Below are 25082 nucleotides of genomic sequence, written 5' to 3'. Positions count from 1 at the left end.
ACTGGTGCAGTGTGCAGAAGGCAAGATTGAGTGACCAAGTTTCAAAAGTCAAAAATACTTTACAGAAGTTGATGAGAGTAAAAAAATAAGAGGAATTCCTTGATGATTGTTGAGAAACATACTAGATTATTGTGAACACAGCATGCAAATATAGAAGAAAGATTGAAGCCTGATTTTATGATAGGGAAAATTATTTAATTGAATTATTCTCAGATAATCAAAGTTAGAATTATTGCTGATATTGCTTTTTCCTGCAATGAAGAACTGCTTACTAATAGAATAAGGGAACTGCTATGGTCAACCAGTGAGATTTTTATATAAAAGAACCAGTGAAAAGATGCAGGTTAAAAAAGTAGAATGTAGATAAAGAGCTAATAGCTTATATGTAAAAGTTCAATTTGATTCATGCAGATCTCTGAGTGTTCAAATTGCAGATGGAAACAGTGTCCTGTGGAAGCAACAAGAGGGCAAAGGGCAAAGACATGAATGCAGAGACACTGACGCAGAGAAGAAGAGAGAAGTGGGTGAGGGGTTCTCAGCTCCCCTCCTGAAGTTCAAAAAGACTCAGAAAGACTGAATTAAGACTGGAAAAGGTGAATCTTTCACTTGAGACTTTTCCTAAAAAAAAAGACTAATCCTGAGATGCAAAACTGTTACAGGATTGATCAAAATCCCAAACTGAGAAGAGACAGAGAAGCAGCAGAGCCTATATTCCACTCTGCAATGGCCATTGAGTCACAGCAAGGCTGAAAAACATGTCAACGAACACTGATCTAAAAACAGAAGAACTGACCCTTACGGGGCACACAGGTGTGACAAACCTAATGAACACTCTAGAGACTGCTTCAAATTTAGTTCATTATTATATTAACTTAATTCATTCTGATTATTCACTGGTCTCATGGCAATTCTTTATATTCTCTGCTAAACTAACCCTCTTTGCTCTTTCAATAGGTACAAGTCCAGCTCTATAAGAAAAATAATACAGAGAAGTGGGTGCTCAACTCACAAAATAGTTAAAACTAAGGCTGGATTTGGTATAGTGAGGGCTATTATATTAGACAACTATAGGGCTAAAAGCATGATAGAATTATTCTCTGGCAAAGAAAAAAAAACACAAAATGTCAGAGAATGATTATTTTTGTTTGCAAAACAATGGTACTGGTCACTCCATCTTGTTTTAATATTTTTATAGAGATAAATTGGAGAAGGATAAATAACTCCAAAAGTCCAAAAATTATGAAATTAAAAATGCTGTCAAAACTGGGATAATGAGATGGAAATGTTATTGGCCATGGATCCAAGATTAGGCAGAGATCTCCAATTTTATTCTTAAAGAAGCTCATGTGCAAAAACAAAAAGAATGTGAAAAAGTAGACCAAACAAATGACAAAATGCATTTGAGAAATTACAATTGGCTGTCTTACTCTCAACTGCACCATACTAAGGCCTATTATTCTGAAATATTTAATCTATTAGAGTTTGGGAAAAAACAAGAAAAAAGGGATTATAACAACAGTAGTAAACTAAGCATTAAGATAACTGACAATTCTGAATAGTGTTTGAATAGCTGTTGTGATGTTGTCTGTCAGACCTTTGGAATTCCACAGCTAAATTTGTAAGTTCCGCATTTAGAGCACAACCTGCGGAAGAAGAATGTGTGATGGCCATGAGTGACTGATTATGAATGAATGAGTGTACACTAAGGCAAATCAATTATTTTGCCTACAGCTGTATCTAAATTTCATATGTGGGCCCACAGGGCATATTCTGCCCAATAATGACCATGGATGGATTTGGTTAAAATCCTGGTCGAAACTGTAGTAACAATAGAAAAAAGAAAATGGGGAAAAAAAAAATTGTAAAAGAAAACAAAACAGTACTATATTCTGCGCAGCGCCTAACAAATCTGACTTTCCTTTCCGAATATCATGATGGAGAATAACACATCTGACTTGCTTTTCAGCATATCACGAAGGAGCTGACGTTTTGTCAAAAGTATGAAATATTGTTTGTCTTTTAGTAAAGTGGGTTGAGTGTTGTCAAAGATGCCTGATAACTAGTATGCTGATAGTGGGACTCAAATCAATGAGATAACTGAGCTGAATTGACTAATTGTAAAAAATAATATAGGGGTAAAGCCCTACTGCTAATGAGCAGAAAACACACAAAAGAGGCCAGAACACCACTCAGCCCACATGATCATTTTACAGGTGACACCAAGAAGGACAATGGAGCAGATGATTTAAAATGTTGTTGTCACTAACAAAACTAAAAAGAAATAATGAAGGTTGCATTCGCAGATGAGAGCAATTCAATTCCAGGAAGGTTTCTGGGACGATTCAAACAACAACAACAAAAGAAGAGACTTGAACATTGATCAGCAAAGTGACATTGAGTCCATGCCTCTCACACCAACAAGCCTCTACTCGCCACAACAGGAAGTGAGGGATCAAGAGGGCTTGTGCTAGTAACAGCCCCCTCACCTCCGAGGGAAGTCCATGCAACGGCTCGTAAAGAGTCACCCTGGTGAAACATGTAATGACTGTTAAGACGGCTAACAAAATGATCAACATGAATGGAAAAAGAAGCAAATGACAAGAAGAACTTTAAATGAAAAGTTGCAGAATAAGAAACTTTCAAGGAGTTGTGCAAAGAAGAGAGAATCAACAGAGATGAGTACAAGTTCAAACAATAGTCAACGTCAACCAAACTGTCTTTAAATGTAATGTTAAAGCCATTGAATACACTAGTAGCAACTTAATAATAACCCCAGAAAGAAATATATTGAATTAAAGAATATATCAAAAACAATGTAAACGATAATGAAAAATCAGAAAACAAATGAAAATAATGAATGATAAGCGATTAATTCAAGTAACTGTCATAGCACAGTGAGAATTAAGACAAGTCATGAAGGAAAATACAAATCGACCTAAATGACATTTTAAAATAGATCATAATGGGTACTCGAATGTAATTTGTCAATAAAACGGGTATACATAATTAATTTAAGGCTACAGTTGAAAATTAAAGAAAAGATTAACACTGACTATTAACAAATATTTGATTTCATTTATGATTTGAATTATGATTTGATTCAATATGCTATTTGACTAATTAAATGTATTTTAAATGGTGCTAATAGAATGACCACCTCAGATGGAAATTGTTCAAATTCAATAACAAACAAATTGTTATAGCATATAGACTGTTCAATACCATGTAGATTATTGCCTTATGAACAATCTATATGGTGGTACCAGAGGGGGATAAGAATGACAGGTTATTGCACAAAAACATACTTTTTGAATATTCTCAAACCATGCGCAAGGTATTCCCTTGCGCAAGGGGGGAGGGATTAAAAGAATAAGGAAGGACAATAATTAAAAGGCTAAATTAAAAGGCTAAATTAAGAATAAGGAAAAAGAATAAGGAAAATTAAATAAAAGGCATTTTTTTGCAATTGTTGACTGTATACCAGAGAAATTTGCGACAAAAATAAAGGTAGGAAAGGAACAGTGACAAAAATAGGCCATATATCAGTACCAGAAGGACTAATAAAACTCTTGGTAATGGATTATATGAACAAGATAGAGATGGGTAAAGGCAATGAGATCAACAGAGGAGGGTCAAGAGAAGTAATTAAATTTAAGACCAAAGAATTATTCCTTAGATTTGAAATTCTATCAGAAATAAGTTTAGATAATGGTTTAGCAGTCATTCTAGAAAAATTGAAATTAAAAATATTTGTATGCAAAAACGTAAATTACAGAAAGGAAGTTTTAACAATAATTAAGTTATAATGCTTTATGTTTGAAAAGGTTAAGGAAAAAACTTAGTTATACAGAAAAAGAAATGACCATACAATGAATATGTAAGATAGTATAAAAAGTTATTTTCGAGAGTTATTTTTTCTAATTGTCTAATGAGTTCATTGAATGACTTTTATGAAGTAAATGTAACATTGCTCTTGAAGCTTTTTTAGTTTGAGTGATTACATGTGACATAATTAAGTTTATTCATGATAGTTCATTTAGAAATTAGTAGAAAGGAAGAAAAGGTATTCAGTTAAGGAATGCTTGAACTGAGGAGCTATAATGAGAAAAAGCTGCAACACGTGAGATATTTATTGTTTAAATTTGATAATGAAGTAGACAGACTTTGAAATGTAAAACGCTATAACAAAGAAAATTGTGATTTAATGTAGCTGCACTACAGTGTTATGGTTGTTCATCAACTAAAACATGACTGACTAAAAGATTGATTCTTCTAATTTAAGAATTGATATTCTTTCATAGAAATAAGAAGCGAATAAAAAATGAGGAAAAGTTATTTTTACCCAGCCCTATTTTAAATCAAAATTCATATGGATTATGCGAAATAAACATGCAAACTAAATCATTTATTCTTCTATAATCAGCAGAGATTTATTATAATGATTTGCCTTTATAATAATGAAAACAATTACATGGAAAAAGTAGAATGACTTTACAATTGAATAAAAAAAGTTAAGGAAAGCTTGATTTAAAAGATTAGAAATGTTTGTTGGAGTTGCAATATTAAAAGAGGGTTATTATTCTGTTGTGTACTTCCCATATTAAGAAGACAATGAAAACTAATTTTAGAGGGCAAATAAATCATATATTATTAAGATTGGGCTTATAACCCAAATTGAGATTTACAATCATTGGACATTGATTGAAGTACCTCGGATAAGGATGAAGAAGAAAAAAAATAAGCCAGATCGGTGTCTGGGTCGAAGAGGATATCTACACCGCAAGAGAACTCTTAACTGTATAAGGGATTTTTGTGTTTGACATGTTCTACATAACTGTGACAATAAGACAATGCTGAACCAATTTCATCCATACACAAGTAACAATGTTTGATTTTTGATTAGGGAGGATTCGAGTCTTTTACTTTCTCCATTGAAAAAGAAAAAACAACTGAAAGAAAGAAAATGTATGGAGAAAGATGTTTGGCTCGATTGCTCCTCCGGAGTATGGTGGCATAATTTCAGTCATTGAAAAAAAGAATGAGTGACTTAATTTAGTCACTAAGGTAGTATAACTGAGGGGACTGGATTTTGAAACTACACTCTGGAAAAGGATAGCGAATGTGGGGCTTAAATAAGCCCCAGAGGAGGGAATGTTGAAGATTTTATTATTTAGAAAATAAGTAATTTAACTGTTTTTTGTACACTATTATTTCCTTGTCTGTGGGTGACTTTGGCTGACTTTGGAACCTGAGAGCACAAGGTGTTGTTACAGCAGAAAATTCTATTTCAGTAATGTCACATGGTACAAAACTATTTCTCAAAATACCTATAGAATGTATTACCATGTTTGGGACAAGGAGAGGGTATATACGTTTGCTGGGCAATTTTTCTGGAGGGTCTTGTCTGCAGAGGGACACTCGGCTTTGTTTGTTAATAAAGTCTAATTTTTTCTGATGTCAAATATCTTTGAAGTCATTCCCCTGAAAATAATTAAACCACAACACGTGCGGCAGTAAATATTTATGGTCTGAACGTTCCGCTTGGCGATACCAACTGGATGCTACGTCATGGGGGGGTGAAGAATATGAAATTATATTTTTGATTGGTTCCAATTTATTTCGATTATTAACATTTGTTGTTTTGTATTCTTATATTTGTTTGTTTGTTTGTTACTCTATTTACTTCGATTGGGTAACTTGTAACTAATTTGTTGATTTATAAATTGTTGATTGTATGCTTCCCCTGTCTTAAGTGAGCTCACCGTCTGTGATAAATACCTGTTTGTTGCCTCATTTGGGGGGTAATTTTGTTCTGTTCAGTTCTCCTTAGTTTTCGTTATATTGAGTTAAAACTTGTTTTATTTACTTTTGTTTATTTAAGTCTAGCTAGATGTTTGCTAGAACAATTTGATTTATTTTGTATCCCTTAATTGGGACCTTTTCTTATTTTTGGGTAAATAAACCCCATTTTTGTTGGAAATCCTGTGTCCTTTGTAGGATTGAGGGCGAAACAAACACAAATGAATCTTCCAGGTGAATTGTTCAAACATAATTTCTCACAGAACTGAACATTCCAGACACCAAATCACCAACCCCAGAGCCATAAAAGAAGGCTCCAGCCAGCCAGTCTCCGCTGACCAACGAAAACCCCCAGCTAAGAACTTTATGGCCATGCAAGCTTCAAAGAAGATGAGCCCAACTAAAGGAAGAACTGGTCAATGTAAGATAGCTTGGAAAAGAATGATTGGCTCAGAGATAGCACAATTCAGCCCGATCAAGATAACAGCAGAAGCTGCTCGAGCCCACAACATTCCAGACTCCCCCCTCCTTAACCCCCTGAGGTCGGCTATCGCGCCGGCGCGATAGGCTCGTTTTTTTCCGTATGAGTGCAAAAAAATAATAAAATAAAAATATTAATTTTTATCTTATATGCTTGTGTTATACATCAATCTATCCTGTTAAGTGTGTATTATTTTTTTGTACACTCACAATAAAAACAAAGTGTTGTGCTTTTCGCCAAATAAAGAAAAATAAACACGAAGCGAGTTCTGCCTTCTCTCTCTCCGTGTAGTCCATTCTGAAACGCGTCCGAAAATGAATCATAACTCAGCGAATACTTCTCACACAGGCACGTGAGATATGTCTTTATGAAGCTTGAAATCTCCTCTTTTAAATGAAGTAATTTATATAAAAAACAAATGTTTTCAACTCATGTAATCCGTTTGAAAGCAAGGAGAGGTACCGTTTTTCCTTTCTGCCTCATTATCTCTATAATCAGCTGCGGCCGCCCCGCCCCCGGCGCGATTCACATGTAAATCGTTAGATGATCTAGTATGCAGCGCACCCGCCCCCTGATCAATGCCATAAAAAGTTTCTTCATCAGACTTACTGATAGTTCATCGCGTTTTGAGTATGACACGCTTCTCCGGTAATAAAGACTCCCTTCAGATGATTCTGGACGGCGAGGAAGAATGCACCTTTTCCTCAGAGGAAGATTGTAACTCAGACGACGAACGGCAGCATATTGAAGAGCGAAGTAAGTTTTACTTAAAAGTCTTTTGTCTTTTATTTTTCGTGTTCGCATTTATGAGGAAAAAACAATATTACGTGACAGTTCTCCATTATGGACGCGAGCGCTCTAAAAAAAGCACTAAAAGACTTTCAAACTTTCACAGAGACCTCAAAACAGAAAGTACAAATCCTTTCTTTAAAACGAATTTCGTTTTGTATCAATTGTATCTTACTTTTAATATTTTTTTCATTAACAAATTTCCTGGATTTAAACTGCAAATTAACATTTATATTTCTTATAATAAAAATGAAAGACCTATGTTACAGACATATGAAAGACAACATTTCGTTGATTAGTTTTGGATAAATTATACATTTTTAATGTAAAATATCTGCCACCTCAAATAAGCTTTTGTTTGCCAATATTTGCTTATGTTAAATATAATATGTTTTGTCAAAAATAAAGTTATCAAATAATCAATCAAATCCTTAACTTTGAAATATGTATGATAAAATGTATACTTTAGTTTTTACAAAGAAAGATTACACTTGAATTGTTGTTGTAATTGTAACCTTTTTAATAAAAAAATATATTTACAAGGTAGATGTAAACAAACTATTAAAAGGTAAATATAAGCCTTTTCTTTAAATAACTTTTATTGTGTTTTATTATTGACAAATTTGGGGAGCACATAAATATTCCAAAACTGAAAATACAGTATGAGAATTAACTGCACAATTACTAGACATGTTTTCCTTGGATATTATAGGCCAAATTGCAAGCACAATATGAGGAAAAATAAAAAAGAATTGAGATGCTTCCAACTGTTGCGCTTGCATTCTTGTGGCTCAGTGACTCACCTGAATGAATGGCTAATTAAGTATGCAGGCCCCATTGTCTCCTCAGGTGTGAACCACTACATATACATGACCGTTGACGCCCACTCCGCATATGGCCTTTCCAAACAGAAAGTGCTTTGCAAAATTCAAATCAATGTATTGTGTTATGTGAATGATAAGACAGGGTGATTTTCACTTCATTTTGAAGAAAAAACACTAGGCGATGACATCTTTTAGACAAAAGTCTTATTGGCACATATTTAGAATGTGTTTTATGGCCTTATTTCAGAAACTTTAGTTTTTAGTTTTTTCAATAACCACGCATAAACATTATTCTCTCAAAAATGCAGACATGTACATTCTTGTTGCTCACATTTCATGGTAGCCCTGTTTGTGCTAAATAGTGTGTAATTTTTTTTTGCCATTAATATGTTTATAAGCAACTGAAAAAAGCAAAAATGTCAGGGCATGTCAGAACATCTCAAGGACCCCAAAAACACCTTAGACCCCAGAGGGTTAAGGACCTCTGATAGACCTCAGGGTGTAAAGTCGTTTCAAACCACAGAGCTGAGATTTTACCTATAACATAAATAAAATCATTCAAGAACAATTTTCAATGGACTTATAGATCAAGCATCATGCAACGACATGAATCTATATTGTTCCTACAATAGATGGGTGTATCTGATATGCTTAGATGCCATACAATTCATGTAATTGTTATAATTGTTAGATGTTTGAATGAAAATGTGTTGTGTTTCATATCAATATGATTGTATGTTCTTAATTCAAAGGATGGCTTGATTGAAATCTGTGGAAAATGTTTCGGATTCTTATAATAGTAATAATGTCTTAGCTGTGGCCTCTGTACTCTTTGCTAGAGCTTAGAGAGTAAGGAGAGCACATATAAGCTTGATTTATGATAAGAAGTGAAGAGAACGCCACCTCCTAAACAAAGACAGTGTCTAATTGGTTAGAACTGATCCAGGAGGCTGGGCGGACATTTGAGTTTAAAATCTTAACACCAGAACAAAGTTTAGAGTTTCAGTGCAGAACCAAAAATGCAGCGGGAGATGAAGATCTAAGACAGACCAGTAACCATGTAAAACGCGCAGACGAAATAACCCAAATCAAGATCTGAAGAACATGGGTTAAACAGCTTCATTCAAGCCATCATCTACTCTTCTCAATTTCCTTTCTTTTCTTAGTTTCCTTTCTTTTCCGTTGTGAGTCTCGGTTCTAAGTTAAGTTTTGCGACAAGATTTCGAGCCACGTTTCTTCTGCAAAGCCAGCTTCAAACAAAGACTTTCATTCCGCCAGCACGCCACGTGACTGACCACGTGACCCAGACATCAGGCACGGAGACCAGCCAAAGAACGGACCGGGAAAACCCTTTACACGCAACAAAAGGGAATCCCCAAAAGCAAAGACAAGCAAGTACTGCCTCCAGACTCTTAAACTGAACTGGTGTATTTGATACTGATTTAATAACCTAGGAAACGATAAAAGGGTTAAACTAATGATTGATGGTTCATTCAGGTTGTGTTTTATAAGTGCATAGAAACTTGGGATTACATCATCTCACTCTTAAACTCACTCTTAAAACTTAATCTTTCCTTACTCTCTTTCTTTCTGCAACGCGTATGCATGTGTGTGTCTGTGTTAGATATTAGTTGTAAGTGTTAGAATAATCAATAAAGTCTTGTTTGTATTTTAAAGAGAAATATTACTTGTGTTATTGTGCTTACAAATTTAATGTCTTAAACTTCTGATCTAAGTTACCTTGCTAACTATATAGTGTTTCACTATAGTTCGGATATTTATATCCGTTGCAGAGTTGATAATTGCAGCCAGTTCAAATGAACCGCGAACGAGTCATTTGCTCGGTTGTAATAAGTGACTCTTTTGAATTCCCTATAAATTAATTAATAATTCCTTTGAGCTAAATTGTAATCACTACAAATTACAAATATCTTACATATTGGTGGAGACAAATGCGGGAAGTTTAACCTAAAATTGTAAGCATATACGAAGTAATTATATTTTCATAGTAGCCTATGCGGAGAGATCCGAACCTCCGAGTCTGTGTGTATGACGTATGCAGCGCGCGCCGCGCGCTCTGTTTGAATGAATGACCTGCTGCTTGAGCTGTTACTCTAGTCTAGTCTGCCTCCCCATTTTATTCTTTTTATTTGTTATTTTATTCAAACTGCAGTAAAATAACCCAAGATATAAGATCCCACGCAACGATAAGGTAACAATTGAGCGTGTCCCTCGATTCTGAAATACTTTAATTATAGCTTAAGACATCTGCGTGTTCCAGAGTCTTTCAAATAGCTATAACGTTATGTGTGTTTGTATCAGTCAGAGAGATGAATGAAATTAAAACTGCAGTAATTAAAATAACCATGTAAAGGACGGACGAGCGTGTCCCTCGTCTAACGTGAACGTTAGTCCTTATTTATCTGATCGTCACTCGGTGCGTGTTCCACTGGGACGAATATTCTCCTCACAGATTAGTCTTTGTTTCTCAGGTTGTCTGTGCGTGTCCCACGGCAATCCCAGTGATAAACTATAAGCTTATCTGTGTCTGTTCAATTAATTCTCGTGTAAACACTGCGTATGTCCGAGTATAGTTGAATAGGAATTATTTAAAGTTGTGTTCAAGTAAAGCTTGACGTTGAAACTCAACCAACAGTTAAAAAACCCTGTTGTTTTTGTGTGCTCAGATAACATTGCACAGAGACGATCCACTGAGATCGTTATTCCATCTATTATACAGCGAAAAGCTGCTGTTGCTTCCTTTAAAGTTAAAACTCACTCTAAAAAAAAAAAAAGGAAAAACTGAGTGAAGCCCCACGTCGTAAAACAGCTACGAGTGGCGTCCCATTTGTACAGGTTGAAATGCGCCGACATTTCACATAATATTATCAACTGTACGTGCATATTTCTTTGAACATTGTTGAAATGCGCCGACATTTCATGTAACATGCATTACTGTTACAAACTGTAATTCACATGTTTGCCACTAGAGTTTGTTTTGTCGCCATAGTTACAATCGTGACACGGAAGTCTTAACCAACGCTTCCGGAAGAACTCTGAACCCAACAAACTTCTTTGGTGGCTAGGCTAGCTAAGCTAAAGCTAAGCTAAGTAGCTGTTTACCATTGAGGCCTAAACTATGCTAAAGCCTCAAGCATTATTTACGGTTATCATTAATATTAAAATCTGTGGTTAATGTGTCTGTTTGAACAACGTTAAAGTGATTTAACCATTTAAACACCTCGACTGTTACACCTGTTGGTCTTCTCTTCTTTCCTATTTTACCTGTCTCATACTTTACCCATATTTTTTTTCTGTGAAAAGGAAATTTCGGTTCACAATTATTAATTTCATTTACCTGCATTTTACTTGAAAAGAAAATACTGGTTTATGATTATTAATTGCCAAATTCTAATTTGATTTAAAAAAGGAAATATTAAATCAAGATTGAAGTTTTATTTTTCTAAACAGGTAATTTCTAACGATTTCTAGATTTATTTTTAATAAATCTAATTTCATAATTCTCATAATTTCTAAATTTCTCTTTTAGATTTAATCACTTCAGGTGAATAAGTCTTAAACTTTGAAAGTTAAGTAAACTTATTCAACCAACATTTCCCTATTACAAATATTGTTAGACTCATGCTTGCTCATTTATTATTGCGTTATATCCTCCTTTTCAAGTTGTGGCTATAACCTTAACCATTCTATTTTACTTATTTACCTCTGTATTTAATTTCCCTTTTTCTTATTTTGTCCATCACATTATTACTTTCTTTCATCTTTAGTATCTTCTCCTTTCTTTTGATTCCTAGCTTGGGAGTGAAACACCTGAGCCTCAATAGGAGACATTGGCATCTCACTACAAGTTTCAAATAAATCAGAGATAAACCTCTCTTACAAAGTTTTATTTTTTTAATGTTTAGTCGTTGGCAACTATCAATTCTATACTCGTAGTTCAACAAAGGCTCCAGAGCCATTTGTGGATCCAATCTCCTTCCCTCCTTTCCTTCTTACATCCTTCCTGTTCTGTCCTGCGTTCCCATCCTTCACATTTGTGGGAAACAAACCTGGAAGAACCATCAATCGAGTCTAAAGAAAGAGAAAGATATTTTTTCCAAAGAAAACAATTATTAGGTATTTGATTGGTAATCAAACCCTCTCTTGTTCTCCATACTCTCTCTCTCTTTGTAAACACAATTTACAATTTAACATCTTATCCAAGATTAATTAACAGAGACAAGTGTTGAGCAATCGTCGCCTTCATAGCATCCCGGCTGTAAGCGGTCCAACTGACGGTGTGTGGTGTCAATCCTGTAAAACTCGGAAAAAGGTATCCGCATTATTATTGTATTATTTTTCCTTGTAAACATAAACAATAATATTGTTTACCTTTCTGGAAATAGATTCTCACCGATAGGAAGCATTTACGAGAAAAATAATATTTCTCCTACTTAAGAATTTTCTTTCTTGTTTTATGGAAATTGGTTTTAACCTCTCTCTCTTTTCCCCTTTTCTCAGTGACACATCACAAGTTTAAACCAGCTTTTCATTGATAGAAAATATTTATAAAAATATTTCTCCCATTGAAAAAAAAAATCCTTTTAATTGAGATTTGTTTTAACCTTTTTCTCTCTTTTTCCCTCACTCAGTGAGTGACGAAGTTTCCACATCACTAACCTACCTGTCTACACTGAGACCAACACTTAGACATTACAACACTTCACTATTTGTTGTACAGTCACTTAAACGACACTTAGCTGTTCAACCACATAGGCTTACACCCCACACAGATCTGTGTCAGTCTCTTCACCCCAGCGTGCCAACATGTCGCGGACAACAAACCCCACTGACGTGGACGCCATGCTCAGAGGCATTACAGACTGCCTCACACCAAAGACAATTGAACTGTTATTATTTTTAATAATAATCATAATTCTGAGAAGACTCCTGACACATGATTCAAGCCAGAATCAGAACCACAACCACGTGGAACTAACCAAGATCATCTGTTCCCTAAGCAATGCCTTCACAGCCCAGCTGACACTAAGCGACAAGCACATCACCCACCTTCAGGAGGAGCTGACATGTGCCCAGAGCCGCATGGACAAGCTGGAAGTGAATGTCCAGGACGACTTCAAGCGTCAGACCACTGAGTTCCTGAGAGAGCTGATGCACACTCTACGCTGCACAGACCAGCTCAAAACGAAAGCTCAAGACAAACTCATGCCTGATGTAGTGGAGCAAGAAACAAAGAAGCAAGTTGACAGGCTCCAAGAAGCCCTTGCAGTCACTGAATGTGACAAACAAGAATTAAAGACTTTCCAGATGCACCTGGTAAAACAACTCCAGTCTGCTGAACATCAGCTAGAGAAAGCTAAAGCTGACATTAAAGACAAGAACTCTAAAATTAATGCTCTGAAAGACCACCTGGAAAGGTGCAGTGCTGACATTGATCGTATGACCCAACAGCGAGATGACGCCAACGACGAGCTCTACGCGGTCAGAGATGAACTCCAGCACATTTTCCAACAGAAACCAGAGCCAAGAAGGGAGAGACCTCCCTCAGCATCACCACTGCTGAGCAGAACAGAGTCCTCCATCCAAGAACTGCCATACAACAGAAAAGGTGAATGGCCGCAACCCAAAACATCACCAGCCTTCACCACAGAACTGTTCGCTGCCAACAAACAAAGGGAGCTCATCCAGGCAGACTCCAAAGCTGCACAGGGGATGACCTTTAAAGATCTCAACCAGCTGGTTAAGAATATCACTCAGTTCAACCCGAACTCCACGGAGGGCCAAGACATTGAAGCCTATATCAACTTCCATCTAGAGGTGAGACCACATGTGACTGACAGAGACAGGTTATACCTCCTCCGATCCACATCCGGTCCAGAGGTACGAAGCTTCCTAGACCGACAACCTGCTCATGTAAAGTCAAACTTCCAGCTACTATGTGAGACACTGATAAAAGAATTCACAGGCCCAGAGTCGGAACACGGTGTGTTAATCGCCTTGGAAACCAAACAAGGTCGACACGAGACTCCCCAAGCCTACTACCAGCGTTTTCGACAAGCCTTCTTTGGTGCACATAACTCAACTGAACATGAAGAGGATGTGAATTTCAAAACCCTTTTTCTGAGGAACCTGCATCGCGGATTGAGTCAACATCTTCATGTCATGGCCAGCGCAGACACAATGACAATTCAACAGCTACGTGACCTGACGCACAAAGCCTACATCAAACAAAAGATGTCCTCAAAGAAAGGTTTGAAAACATCCACAGTGTCAAACTCCTTCAGCCAATACACAAGCTATGCACTGGAAGACACCCAGTGGCATGACAACACCACAGTCCTTCGCAAGGTGCACAGAGAACGTGACCCCCAGGCCAATGACGGCTACCACACCAACCGCATGGAAAAGCCATGGGACCAGCCACGCTTCTCAATGAACCCACAAGAAGGAAACAACTGGAATCCTAACTGGATATCCAAAGGCTGTCAACCAACGCATCCAAAAGCATTCAATGTGAGTAATCGACGACGAAACTCACCTCGGCACCACTCAGTCAAACACAACACTGAGTGTGCCCAAGAACAAGACAGTTTACCCTCAGAAGACATGGAGCAACTAATGAGGCAAATGAAAGTGTTCATAGAAAACAAGCTGAACACGAATGACCAACAAGATGAGTCAAATTCACTATGACTAGCGATGGAACGGAAGACCAATGATCATCTGGTACACCTTCATAATGAAGATGGCGACCACCTGTTCTACAACAACACAGAACAGAGGGGTCTCTCACAGCCAACCACTGACAAACACCCAGAGGTACCAGAAAACACCACACTGGCTTCCCATCACTCACAAAGAAACCATCACACAAGCTCCAAACTCAAGAACCACGTGTGTGCTACAGTAACCACAGTAAGCACAGAAGGTCAGAAAGTCTGTCACAACCAGAAGGCATCACAAGAGGAGTGCAACAACGGAGACAAAGTTTTGCACCACAGCTTCACGCATCCATGCCAAACTGCCTCCCAATGTCCGCCAGAGAACTTCCTGCCTTACTGGACTGACCCCCAGCAGATCATAGAAGATCCCTTTCCTAAGGCAAAGATGCAACAAGCCAATCTTCATCTAAGCTCATCAAAGCTAAGCCAAGAAGCACGTGGGCAAGCCTTCAAGAAAAGGGGGGAGCCAAACAGACTGAGACAGATCTGACCATACATACATACATACATACATGCATTACCCTACGCCACTAACATGCTCACTAACACGTAGAGGTTAACCACATCTACCATGGAAAACATTCAACAAACATGTTTTCCCCACAGGTAGAAAACTAACTTCAGAAACTAGCTTAACGACTTAGCTACACTTACCATAGGAAACATACTAGCTATCCATCCAACAAGTAGAACACCTCTCATTACCCTGTGATACCTGACACCTTAGCTGCACAACAGTAGTTATAAGCCATACTAGGAACACTCAATTGTTTTGTTTTACCTCTTCCTTAACTTTACTTCTTCTTGTATTAGGTAAAATGCATGTCTACCCCCCTAAGGGTCAAGGTCATGGTAGTAGGATTGACGCACCACGCCTGACACTTGTAAGCCGCCTTAAAACGAATGTGAGCCAGAGAGCTCCATGCATGATGGGTCACATAATTGTTACCACAAATTATGTCACCAGAAAATAAAAGGTAAAACGTCTTAACGTAAAACAACTTAGAAGAGAAGATAACAAACAAACGTAATCACAGAATTTGATCAAAGAATCACCGTACCGAAACAAATTAGAATAACAATCCCAAAATTTAAACTCTATTCAATATAATAGACCATATTGAGAGAATGAACTTGAACTTTTAATACTTAAGTAATCTAAAGCCCTGCACCAGTACAGTGACCAGTCATGGAGGTGTTGTCTTGTTGTTTGCTGTGTATGTGTCTGTTTCTTCTACCCGTGTTTCTCCAGCATTCACCGATGTCTTCATCTTAACACATCGCCGAACGAAGAGGGGATATGTAGGATTGAGTGTGAAACAAACACAAATGAATCTTCCAGGTGAATTGTTCAAACATAATTTCTCACAGAACTGAACATTCCAGACACCAAATCACCAACCCCAGAGCCATAAAAGAAGGCTCCAGCCAGCCAGTCTCCGCTGACCAACGAAAACCCCCAGCTAAGAACTTTATGGCCATGCAAGCTTCAAAGAAGATGAGCCCAACTAAAGGAAGAACTGGTCAATGTAAGATAGCTTGGAAAAGAATGATGGCTCAGAGATAGCACAATTCAGCCCGATCAAGATAACAGCAGAAGCTGCTCGAGCCCACAACATTCCAGACTCCTTAAGGACCTCTGATAGACCTCAGGGTGTAAAATCGTTTCAAACCACAGAGCTGAGATTTTACCTATAACATAAATAAAATCATTCAAGAACAATTTTCAATGGACTTATAGATCAAGCATCATGCAACGACATGATTCTATATTGTTCCTACAATAGATGGGTGTATCTGATATGCTTAGATGCCATACAATTCATGTAATTGTTATAATTGTTAGATGTTTGAATGAAAATGTGTTGTGTTTCATATCAATATGATCGTATGTTCTTAATTCAAAGGATGGCTTGATTGAAATCTGTGGAAAATGTTTCGGATTCTTATAATAGTAATAATGTCTTAGCTGTGGCCTCTGTACTCTTTGCTAGAGCTTAGAGAGTAAGGAGAGCACAGATAAGCTTGATTTATGATAAGAAGTGAAGAGAACGCCACCTCCTAAACAAAGACAGTGTCTAATTGGTTAGAACTGATCCAGGAGGCTGGGCGGACATTTGAGTTTAAAATCTTAACACCAGAACAAAGTTTAGAGTTTTCAGTGCAGAACCAAAAATGCAGCGGGAGATGAAGATCTAAGACAGACCAGTAACCATGTAAAACGCGCAGACGAAATAACCCAAATCAAGATCTGAAGAACATGGGTTAAACAGCTTCATTCAAGCCATCATCTACTCTTCTCAATTTCCTTTCTTTTCTTAGTTTCCTTTCTTTTCCGTTGTGAGTCTCGGTTCTAAGTTAAGTTTTGCGACAAGATTTCGAGCCACGTTTCTTCTGCAAAGCCAGCTTCAAACAAAGACTTTCATTCCTGGAGACCAGCCAACGAACGGACCGGGAAAACCCTTTACACGCAACAAAAGGGAATCCCCAAAAGCAAAGACAAGCAAGTACTGCCTCCAGACTCTTAAACTGAACTGGTGTATTTGATACTGATTTAATAACCTAGGAAACGATAAAAGGGTTAAACTAATGATTGATGGTTCATTCAGGTTGTGTTTTATAAGTGCATAGAAACTTGTGATTACATCATCTCACTCTTAAACTCACTCTTAAAACTTAATCTTTCCTTACTCTCTTTCTTTCTGCAACGCGTATGAATGTGTGTGTCTGTGTTAGATATTAGTTGTATGTGTTAGAATAATCAATAAAGTCTTGTTTGTATTTTAAAGAGAAATATTACTTGTGTTATTGTGCTTACAAATTTAATGTCTTAAACTTCTGATCTAAGTTACCTTGCTAACTATATAGTGTTTCACTATAGTTCGGATATTTATATCTGTTGCAGAGTTGATAATTGCAGCCAGTTCAAATGAACCGCGAACGAGTCATTTGCTCGGTTGTAATAAGTGACTCTTTTGAATTCCCTATAAATTAATTAATAATTCCTTTGAGCTAAATTGTAATCACTACAAATTACAAATATCTTACACCTTGTGCCTTACTACTGGGCTGTATCTGACAAGTGGTTTTGCAGTTGTTATATATATGTTAAAGATTTTATTTTGGATGTGTTCATTGTGATTATATTGGCTGGTTTTATGAAAGTTTATAAAATTGAAAGGATCTTTGCTTGGTGCATTTGGAAACAAATCAAATTTTGAGGTATAGTGCCCAAGGGCACCACACTGTCTTAATACGGCCCTGCACCTTGCGCCGCCTTTCTCCTCCTCATTATCATTTAAAGCTACAGACACCGAAACGGCCCGTCTGAAGGAAGCTCATTCTGGGACTGGCTTGTAGTGGCTATAATTCTAGCTTGGCTCCGCCCTCCTATGTACTTCCGCTCAATTTCATTTTCCTTCAGTACTACGTCTGGGACTGCTGTATATTCTTAGGTTTCCAGAAATCAATTTTTTGTAGGACCAATCAGCGAACAGAGGGAGTCGCTGAGAACGATGACGTTGATGTAGTGCGTCAGTTTGAGTTGGAGTAATGGCAGCGGAGAAAGATGTGAGAAAAGCTATTCGGTCCGTTGTTGCAAAACTGCCGAATATACAGAAGTTAAAGCCGGAGCAAGAACAATGTTTGCTAAGTTTTGTTGGTGGCCATGAAGTTGTGGCCCTCCTCCCCACGGGGTTCGGGAAAAGTTTGATTTTCCAGCTCACTCCGCTAGCACTAGAAGTGCCAGAATTCCATAACTACTAGAACTGCCGCAAGCGGTCATTTTGATCGCTATTCAAAACTCTATATCTTTAATGATAAATCCCCAATTGAGAGATTAATGCATTTATTGTATTAGGATGTCTTTTAAAAACAACACCAAACTGTACATTTAAACAAGTTTAATTATAATTTATAAATAAATAATATTCGTAGATGCCCTGAACAAAATATAGCCTGTTTTCATGTTTCCACTGTTCGATCGCGCCCGCCGACACACACACACACACACACACACACACACACACACACACACACACACACACACGCACACACGCACACACACACACGCACACACGCACACACACACACACACACACACACCATATTCCAGCATTGCAGCCTGTTCATTATAGCCATAATAAAATATAATAATAATAGTCAACCTAACATAAAAATTCCACTGCTCTGTTTCAGTACTAGTAGGCTAATTCGTACCATTTTATGCGTGTGAAGTGGATGATTTTTTCTGTCGATATTGGAACGTGAGTGAGGTTCAAAGCCTATGATAAAGAATTGTTTAGCATCCAAATACATCGAAAATGTTGAAACATTTTGATTCTAATTAGAGAGTTACGTGAGCCCAACGCCGCTTACTTTCACTTTCGCTTATAAAGCATTTCATTTTGGCTTTAGTTATTTTTTCATTCTTGTTCTGTTCTGAATATCAGTACATTTAAATGATTTGTTGTTGAATATGTTTAGTGTATTTTTTTACCACATTTTATTGTTGCGTATATTGGTATAATAGCCTAATACCGCGAAATTCAGTAGCCTACGGTCAATATGACCGTTTATGGCCGAAATAGGTAAATATGTTCATTTGTTTGTTTTTTTGCCTTATGTGTAATTTACATAGGTAATTTATATGAAAAACATTTTAAATGAAAATACAGACACTTTTAGGAAAAGTCAGGTACCAGCAGGATTGTATTTATTTTTTCAACAAAGTTATTGCAGATATAAAATTCAAAACGGTCAAAATGACTGCCATGGCAGTTCTAGTGGTGAATGAGTTAGCTAAGGCGAACGATAGGGATGCAAAGCCGATAGTTGTTGTCGTCTCCCCTCTTGTTGCACTAATGGAGGACCAAGTGAAGGAGGCAGAAAAGTTGTTTCCGTATCGCGCAGTAACTTGGTGATGATCACTGTACAGCATTTGCGGCAGATCCGAAACGACCGCAGCGGCATATTGTTAATGATTAAACCCAGCTTCGACAGTTGACTGAATACATCACTGTCCTTAGTGTCAAATATACATTTAGAATTTGTAAATGTTTCCGGCCGGTTTCGGCGCATGACATACGTCACGACCACACGTTAGCGATTGGCTATGGCAGATCCTGAGTGACTCTGGGCTTATCCATTAGTTTTGAACTTTAACAGAGAACCCGCCTACAAGGAAGTAAACGTTTCTCAATGGAGAGAGGCCAGACTCTCTGTACAAATGAAATGTACGAGAGTCTGGTAGAACCAGGCTACTATAATTCTGCACCGAGGCTGAATTTTTGGAAAGAGATTTCAGATACAGTACTAGGGACCACTAAGGCCTATATTAAAGCCTACAAAAAGTAGGATGTCATGGGACCTTTAAATGATTTAAATAAAGTCTTAAATGATCGTAGAGATTTGTGAGAAAATGGGACGCGTGTCAGATCGCGTTTCTGTCAGCAGCGGATGGTCTTAAAGTGTCATTAATGTTAATCAAAAAACAAAGGTAAGAGAGTAAATGACTCACTCAGACCCGGCGCCAGGAGGATTATTATACCGGTAGCCTAATAATCATGAATGCACTCCGCTATCTGTTAGCACATCTCCGGCAAAGGCTTCTTCACGCAAAAGAAAAACTCTTCATGAAGCGCAGTGAAATTCAGCGACCTATGTAGCGTTTCCTGATGGATCGAGGTTGTTCGTTAACTTCATTTTATACGTGCAATTCACACGAGCTCTAAGCGCATGCAAATAGGGCGTTATTTGAGGAGATTTTTTGTCTTTTTAGCCATTTTTAGTGGTGTCCGAAACCATAGTGGACGTTATTGAGTGCACTTATTCAATCCCACATTGCGCTGCATTTAACGAGTGTACAGCTGATGTACGCTCAACGGCTGTCTGAATTCGCTCACTCGTTTTCATTCACTCCTTCAAGTGAACGGCGTTAGTGGACTACACACAAAACAAATGACCCTCAATACATCTAATATAAAAAAATAGTCAATTTTATAGAGCTAATCAATATAAATATTGATTTAATAATGATACAAATATTTTTTTACAGCCATAATTATTAATAACCGTCATTTTGCAGGAATAACGTTTACATTAAAGTATTAAAATATTGGTAATTCTAGCTTAACGCTCATAGTTTTTCACATCCGGTCGATCGGTCACATACGGTCTAGCCGAAGAAGTTCAGATATTTCAGCGCATCCAAAGCTCAAATCGGATCCGAGATTTCCGCATATGATCGGAACTCCCCGCAGCTCCAGTGCGACTCTCCATTGGAAATGAATGACTTCCGGTCCGACGGCTGTCGTTTGTTGTGTGCAGTGGAAAGGCGGCTTAAAGGGGTGATGAACTGAGAAATCAAAATTTCCTTGAGCTTTTGACATATAAGAGATCATCATACTATAATAATATCCTGTAAGTTTCAGAACTGAAAACTACCTTGTTAGTCCAATAAAAGCTTTTATAGACATCAGGCTCAGCAAACGACTCGTTTTTCAAAGTGGGGAACTAGTCAAAGAGGATAAACACCGCCTCCACAAAAGAAGATCAACGCCTACTTCAACACGGCCTGTTTAGCCCCGCCCACCGATTCGCCCAAATATGCTAAATAACATAGGACGACATGATGATTGCTAAACCGGATCAAGCTACTTCCAAGCAATAAACATGCTGTTTACTAAATATTGTGCAGCGCCTGTTTGTGGAAGAAGACAGTCTGCATAAGCTTCCTTCGGATTCCAGCATGGTTAAACTTTATTAAATCAGTCAATCACAATTTCCCGACACGGATCTGCCAGCAACATGTAAGTAACCATGTGTATTCTAATGCCTGATCTGCGATCAGTGATTTCTGTGTAATTATTCAAATTCAGATATTTCTCTTAAAATCGTTCAATACTGTTTATGCATCAGTGACTAAACGACCAACTTCACATAATTTCTCGTAGTATTATGAAAATAATCTTTTTTTTAAACTGTTATTAAATTATATACAGAAAGCGATCAAAGAACGATCCCTTTCCAATCACCCAAGCAGTCAATCAAACAGCACAGCGCGAGCCGCGAGAGCTTATCTGGACACTTACCAAACTCGTGATGAAATAATGACACTGTTACACTACACAACGAAGCTCTTACTGTGTATTCACATCGTGTTTGCATTGTGATTTGGTGTAAGCATTTGTGAGAGTGCAAAAATTGCGTTGCAATGATAAGATCTTTATTCACGTGATCAACAGACTGTCTGTCATCTGCTCAGTCAGTGCTCATCATGCTGCAACCTTTCATGTGATGGAATGGATTTAAATATAATGCTTTAAACGATACTTTTCACGATTTGTTAATCTCGATAGCTGTAATAGTAAAAACGTAGTAAAAGTTTTCGAGAGAGTTCATGTAATACTAGCTATTTCATATGCAAGCATGTCAGCCAATCACAGCAGTGGGCGTTTGCACTGCAGTCTCACAGCAGACACGCCCCTTAAAACAGAGCGTTCAAATCTGAGGCTGAAATCAGGCTTAGAAAAATGGCTTTTATTTATAAATTATGACAATTTTTGATGTAAAAATCATACTAACAATATAAGGGCACCCCAGGCAACATTATAAAATAATAAAACAATCCAGTTCATGACCCCTTTAACTCTCCTGACTGCTTTGTCGGACAAAAATGGTGGATTTTGACTCAGATCGCATGTCAATCAAACTTCCTGCGAAAGATGACGCTAATTTAAAAGTGAAAGTGAAGTGCACACTGCCGCACCAGCTTTTTGTAAGCGATGTAAACAATTTTTTTAAAGAACCGGAGTGTTATATGAACACACTACTCTCACTTTTTATACTGAAAAAGTCCTAGTTTATATATAAATACGCTAATTGGGACACACCATAAAAGTCCATGAAATTAAACTAAAACAACAACTTAATATGACAATAATACTGTAGAATATGACAGTCATATTTTGATGAGTTAACACTGAGGATAACCATATTTTAACTTTGATCATCATATTACATAAAAAGTTAATATTTTTGCTGTCAAGTTTCAATTCCTTTATTATTTCCAGCATCACGTTTTGGACTGTTACTTCACTGCAGTTCATTAGTTTGAAGCAATGCTTTGAGTTACTCTGCTGTGAGAGTCAAGCTTTTGTTCCCTCAGTTTGTTCTGGTTCAGTGATACTGATAGACCTTAGTGTTACTGACATTATGAGGGTCTTCTAACACTGTTTTCTCACCTGAATACTTGACAGTGTATCTGACTGAGGTCTTGAGTTGCTTTCTGTGAGTAAGCCGACATCTCCACTCTCTATTGTCATCTTCATTCAGGAGTGTTGTAGTCAGAGTGATGTTACAGTGATATTGATCTGATGATGGTAATATCTGATATCTGGAGTCTGTCTTCAGATCAACACCAGTCTGATTCACCCACAACAGCTCAAGACCCTCAGAACGAACCCGATCATCACAGGAGACTCCAGTATCTGAATACAACTGACAGGAGAGAGTCACAGAGCGGCCTGGACTGATCTCAGTCTGTGAGGATGAAGATGATGATGATGATGATGATGATGATGACACTGAAACTGAACACAAGACACAAATCACAGACTCTTCAATCATCATCTGAGTTTAAAGGGAGAATCTGCCCTTTTTAAATTGACCACATAACCATAAACTTACCATGAAGAACATGCAGAAAAACATGTGCATCAGATCCTTGTCTGTCATTCTGTCCGTTATTCACATATTGTCGGCAGGTGTAATATCCATAATCTTCTACTGTGACGTTCTTGATGTTCAGAGAGCAGTCAGACTCCAGACTCAGTCTCTCATGTCTCTCTGTGTCTTTATTTTTTTTCCCTAAAGTAATCAGTACTACTAACTCTGAACGTCTGAAACTGTTATAGTAGATCCATTTAGTTGAGTTGCAGTCAGAATGAGTATTATTACAGGGCAGACGCACATTTCCACCAAAACTGATGAACACATCATCCACTCCACTGGTTCCTGAAACACAGTATATCTCAGTGATCATTATTATATATATTAATAAATTAACACAATAAAACATACCAGCATAAAAAGCAGAAGTTTTTAATCATTGTATTTTTCCTCACTTAAAGCAAACAACACATTCTCAGAATAAACTATTAGTCTTTATCAGAGAGCTGTTCAAATCACTGACACACTCTTAATATGAAGATAATTCTTCATCATCAGATGTTTGAGTGACACTATGTCCAGTATCTGGAATAATACAGTATGATCTGTGTGTATCAATACACAACTCTGAGATCACAACGTGAATGTGTTCGAGAATAAACTGAGCATGTTCAGTGCAAGAGAAAATACAGATTTCTTTACCTGTGAGAAGTGAAGAGAGAATGATCAGTCCCAGCAGACACAGATCACACTTATTAGCCATTTTCTGTTTCTGTCAGTCTTTCTCTTCATTATGTATAACAGCTCTTCCTTTAAACATCATCATCTCCTCCTGTGGTTTTTAACTTCCTCTCATCTGATCAAATGAGTGTTTAAATTCTACTAGAGTTGCTGTTTAGTGACACGACGCCACAGAGAAGTGTTGCTTTAAGTGTGTGTGAAACGTGTGAGAAGTGCACATACTGTGAACACACTGTCTCACACATCTGCTCTGAACAGTTTATTGGCTACTTTTGCACACGAGAGAATTACTGTTAGTCTCACTTCTTTCTTTTAGCAGTTTCCCCACATGCAGTTAAAATCTAGAAATAAAATAATGACATTATTAGTAATAAAATGAGTTTGGTACTGAAAAGGTTTCCACTATCCATGACAAACTTGTAGAAAATGAATTCTAAAACAGTTTTTAAGGTATTTTGAAATGATTAACGTCAGCTCCAGTTTGGTGAAACAGAAAGTATTTGCACACACTTCATGAGCGTCTGTAAAGCAGATATTAAATGTCTTCAGGAAGAGTTTCTACACATGGATTATAATGTTCTGCTTTACTCTTATGACTCGTCTTTCACGGTATTCGAACCCAAGGTCTTCCAGCTGAGCTACTGAGCAAGCTCAATAAGTTATCATAAATATGTGTGAAAACGATTAAAAGTGCTTGCTGTTTTTCATGCTCTGAAGATACTCAAGATATTTCTTCCTTGTAAAAATATAATGAATAAAAAAAAAAGATAATCTTTTATTTTTTCCTTTTGTAATGAAACGGGTCTTGACAGATTTCTTGAGTCACACCGAGAACAATGATACCAATCATGCCGTAGTCGGACCGAACTTGCTGTCCACAGTAATGGTTGTCTTTTGTGTCGGTCACAGTCAGGTTTGTTTGGACTCATCGTCTGCCTTAATCACTCTTTTGTTGTCATGGACACTAATGATTTTCAGCTTTACACTCATTAATTCAGAACATCACTGAAAAAAATCACAACAAAACAACAGCAA

At 37.3% G+C, this 25082-nt stretch overlaps 1 protein-coding gene across 1 annotated transcript in view; it reads right to left on the bottom strand.

The window, feature by feature from the left end:
• LOC308686998 (uncharacterized protein) overlaps positions 1-24299 on the bottom strand; it is a 30114-nt gene extending 5815 nt beyond the window's left edge. Inside the window, exons 1-3 of the mRNA XM_081359175.1 lie at positions 24009-24299; positions 23325-23651; positions 22880-23227 (exon numbers count right to left, since the gene is read on the bottom strand). Coding sequence (XP_081215301.1) covers positions 22880-23227; positions 23325-23651; positions 24009-24069 — 736 coding nt within the window. The 5' untranslated portion in view covers positions 24070-24299. The remainder of the gene's footprint in view (positions 1-22879; positions 23228-23324; positions 23652-24008) is intronic.
• Between the last annotated feature and the right edge of the window lie 783 nt (positions 24300-25082).

Source organism: Scardinius erythrophthalmus, assembly GCF_964197995.2.
Source record: "Scardinius erythrophthalmus genome assembly, chromosome: 1".
In the NCBI taxonomy this organism is placed as follows: domain Eukaryota; kingdom Metazoa; phylum Chordata; class Actinopteri; order Cypriniformes; family Leuciscidae; genus Scardinius; species Scardinius erythrophthalmus.
This window is presented reverse-complemented; position numbering and strand designations above follow the sequence as displayed.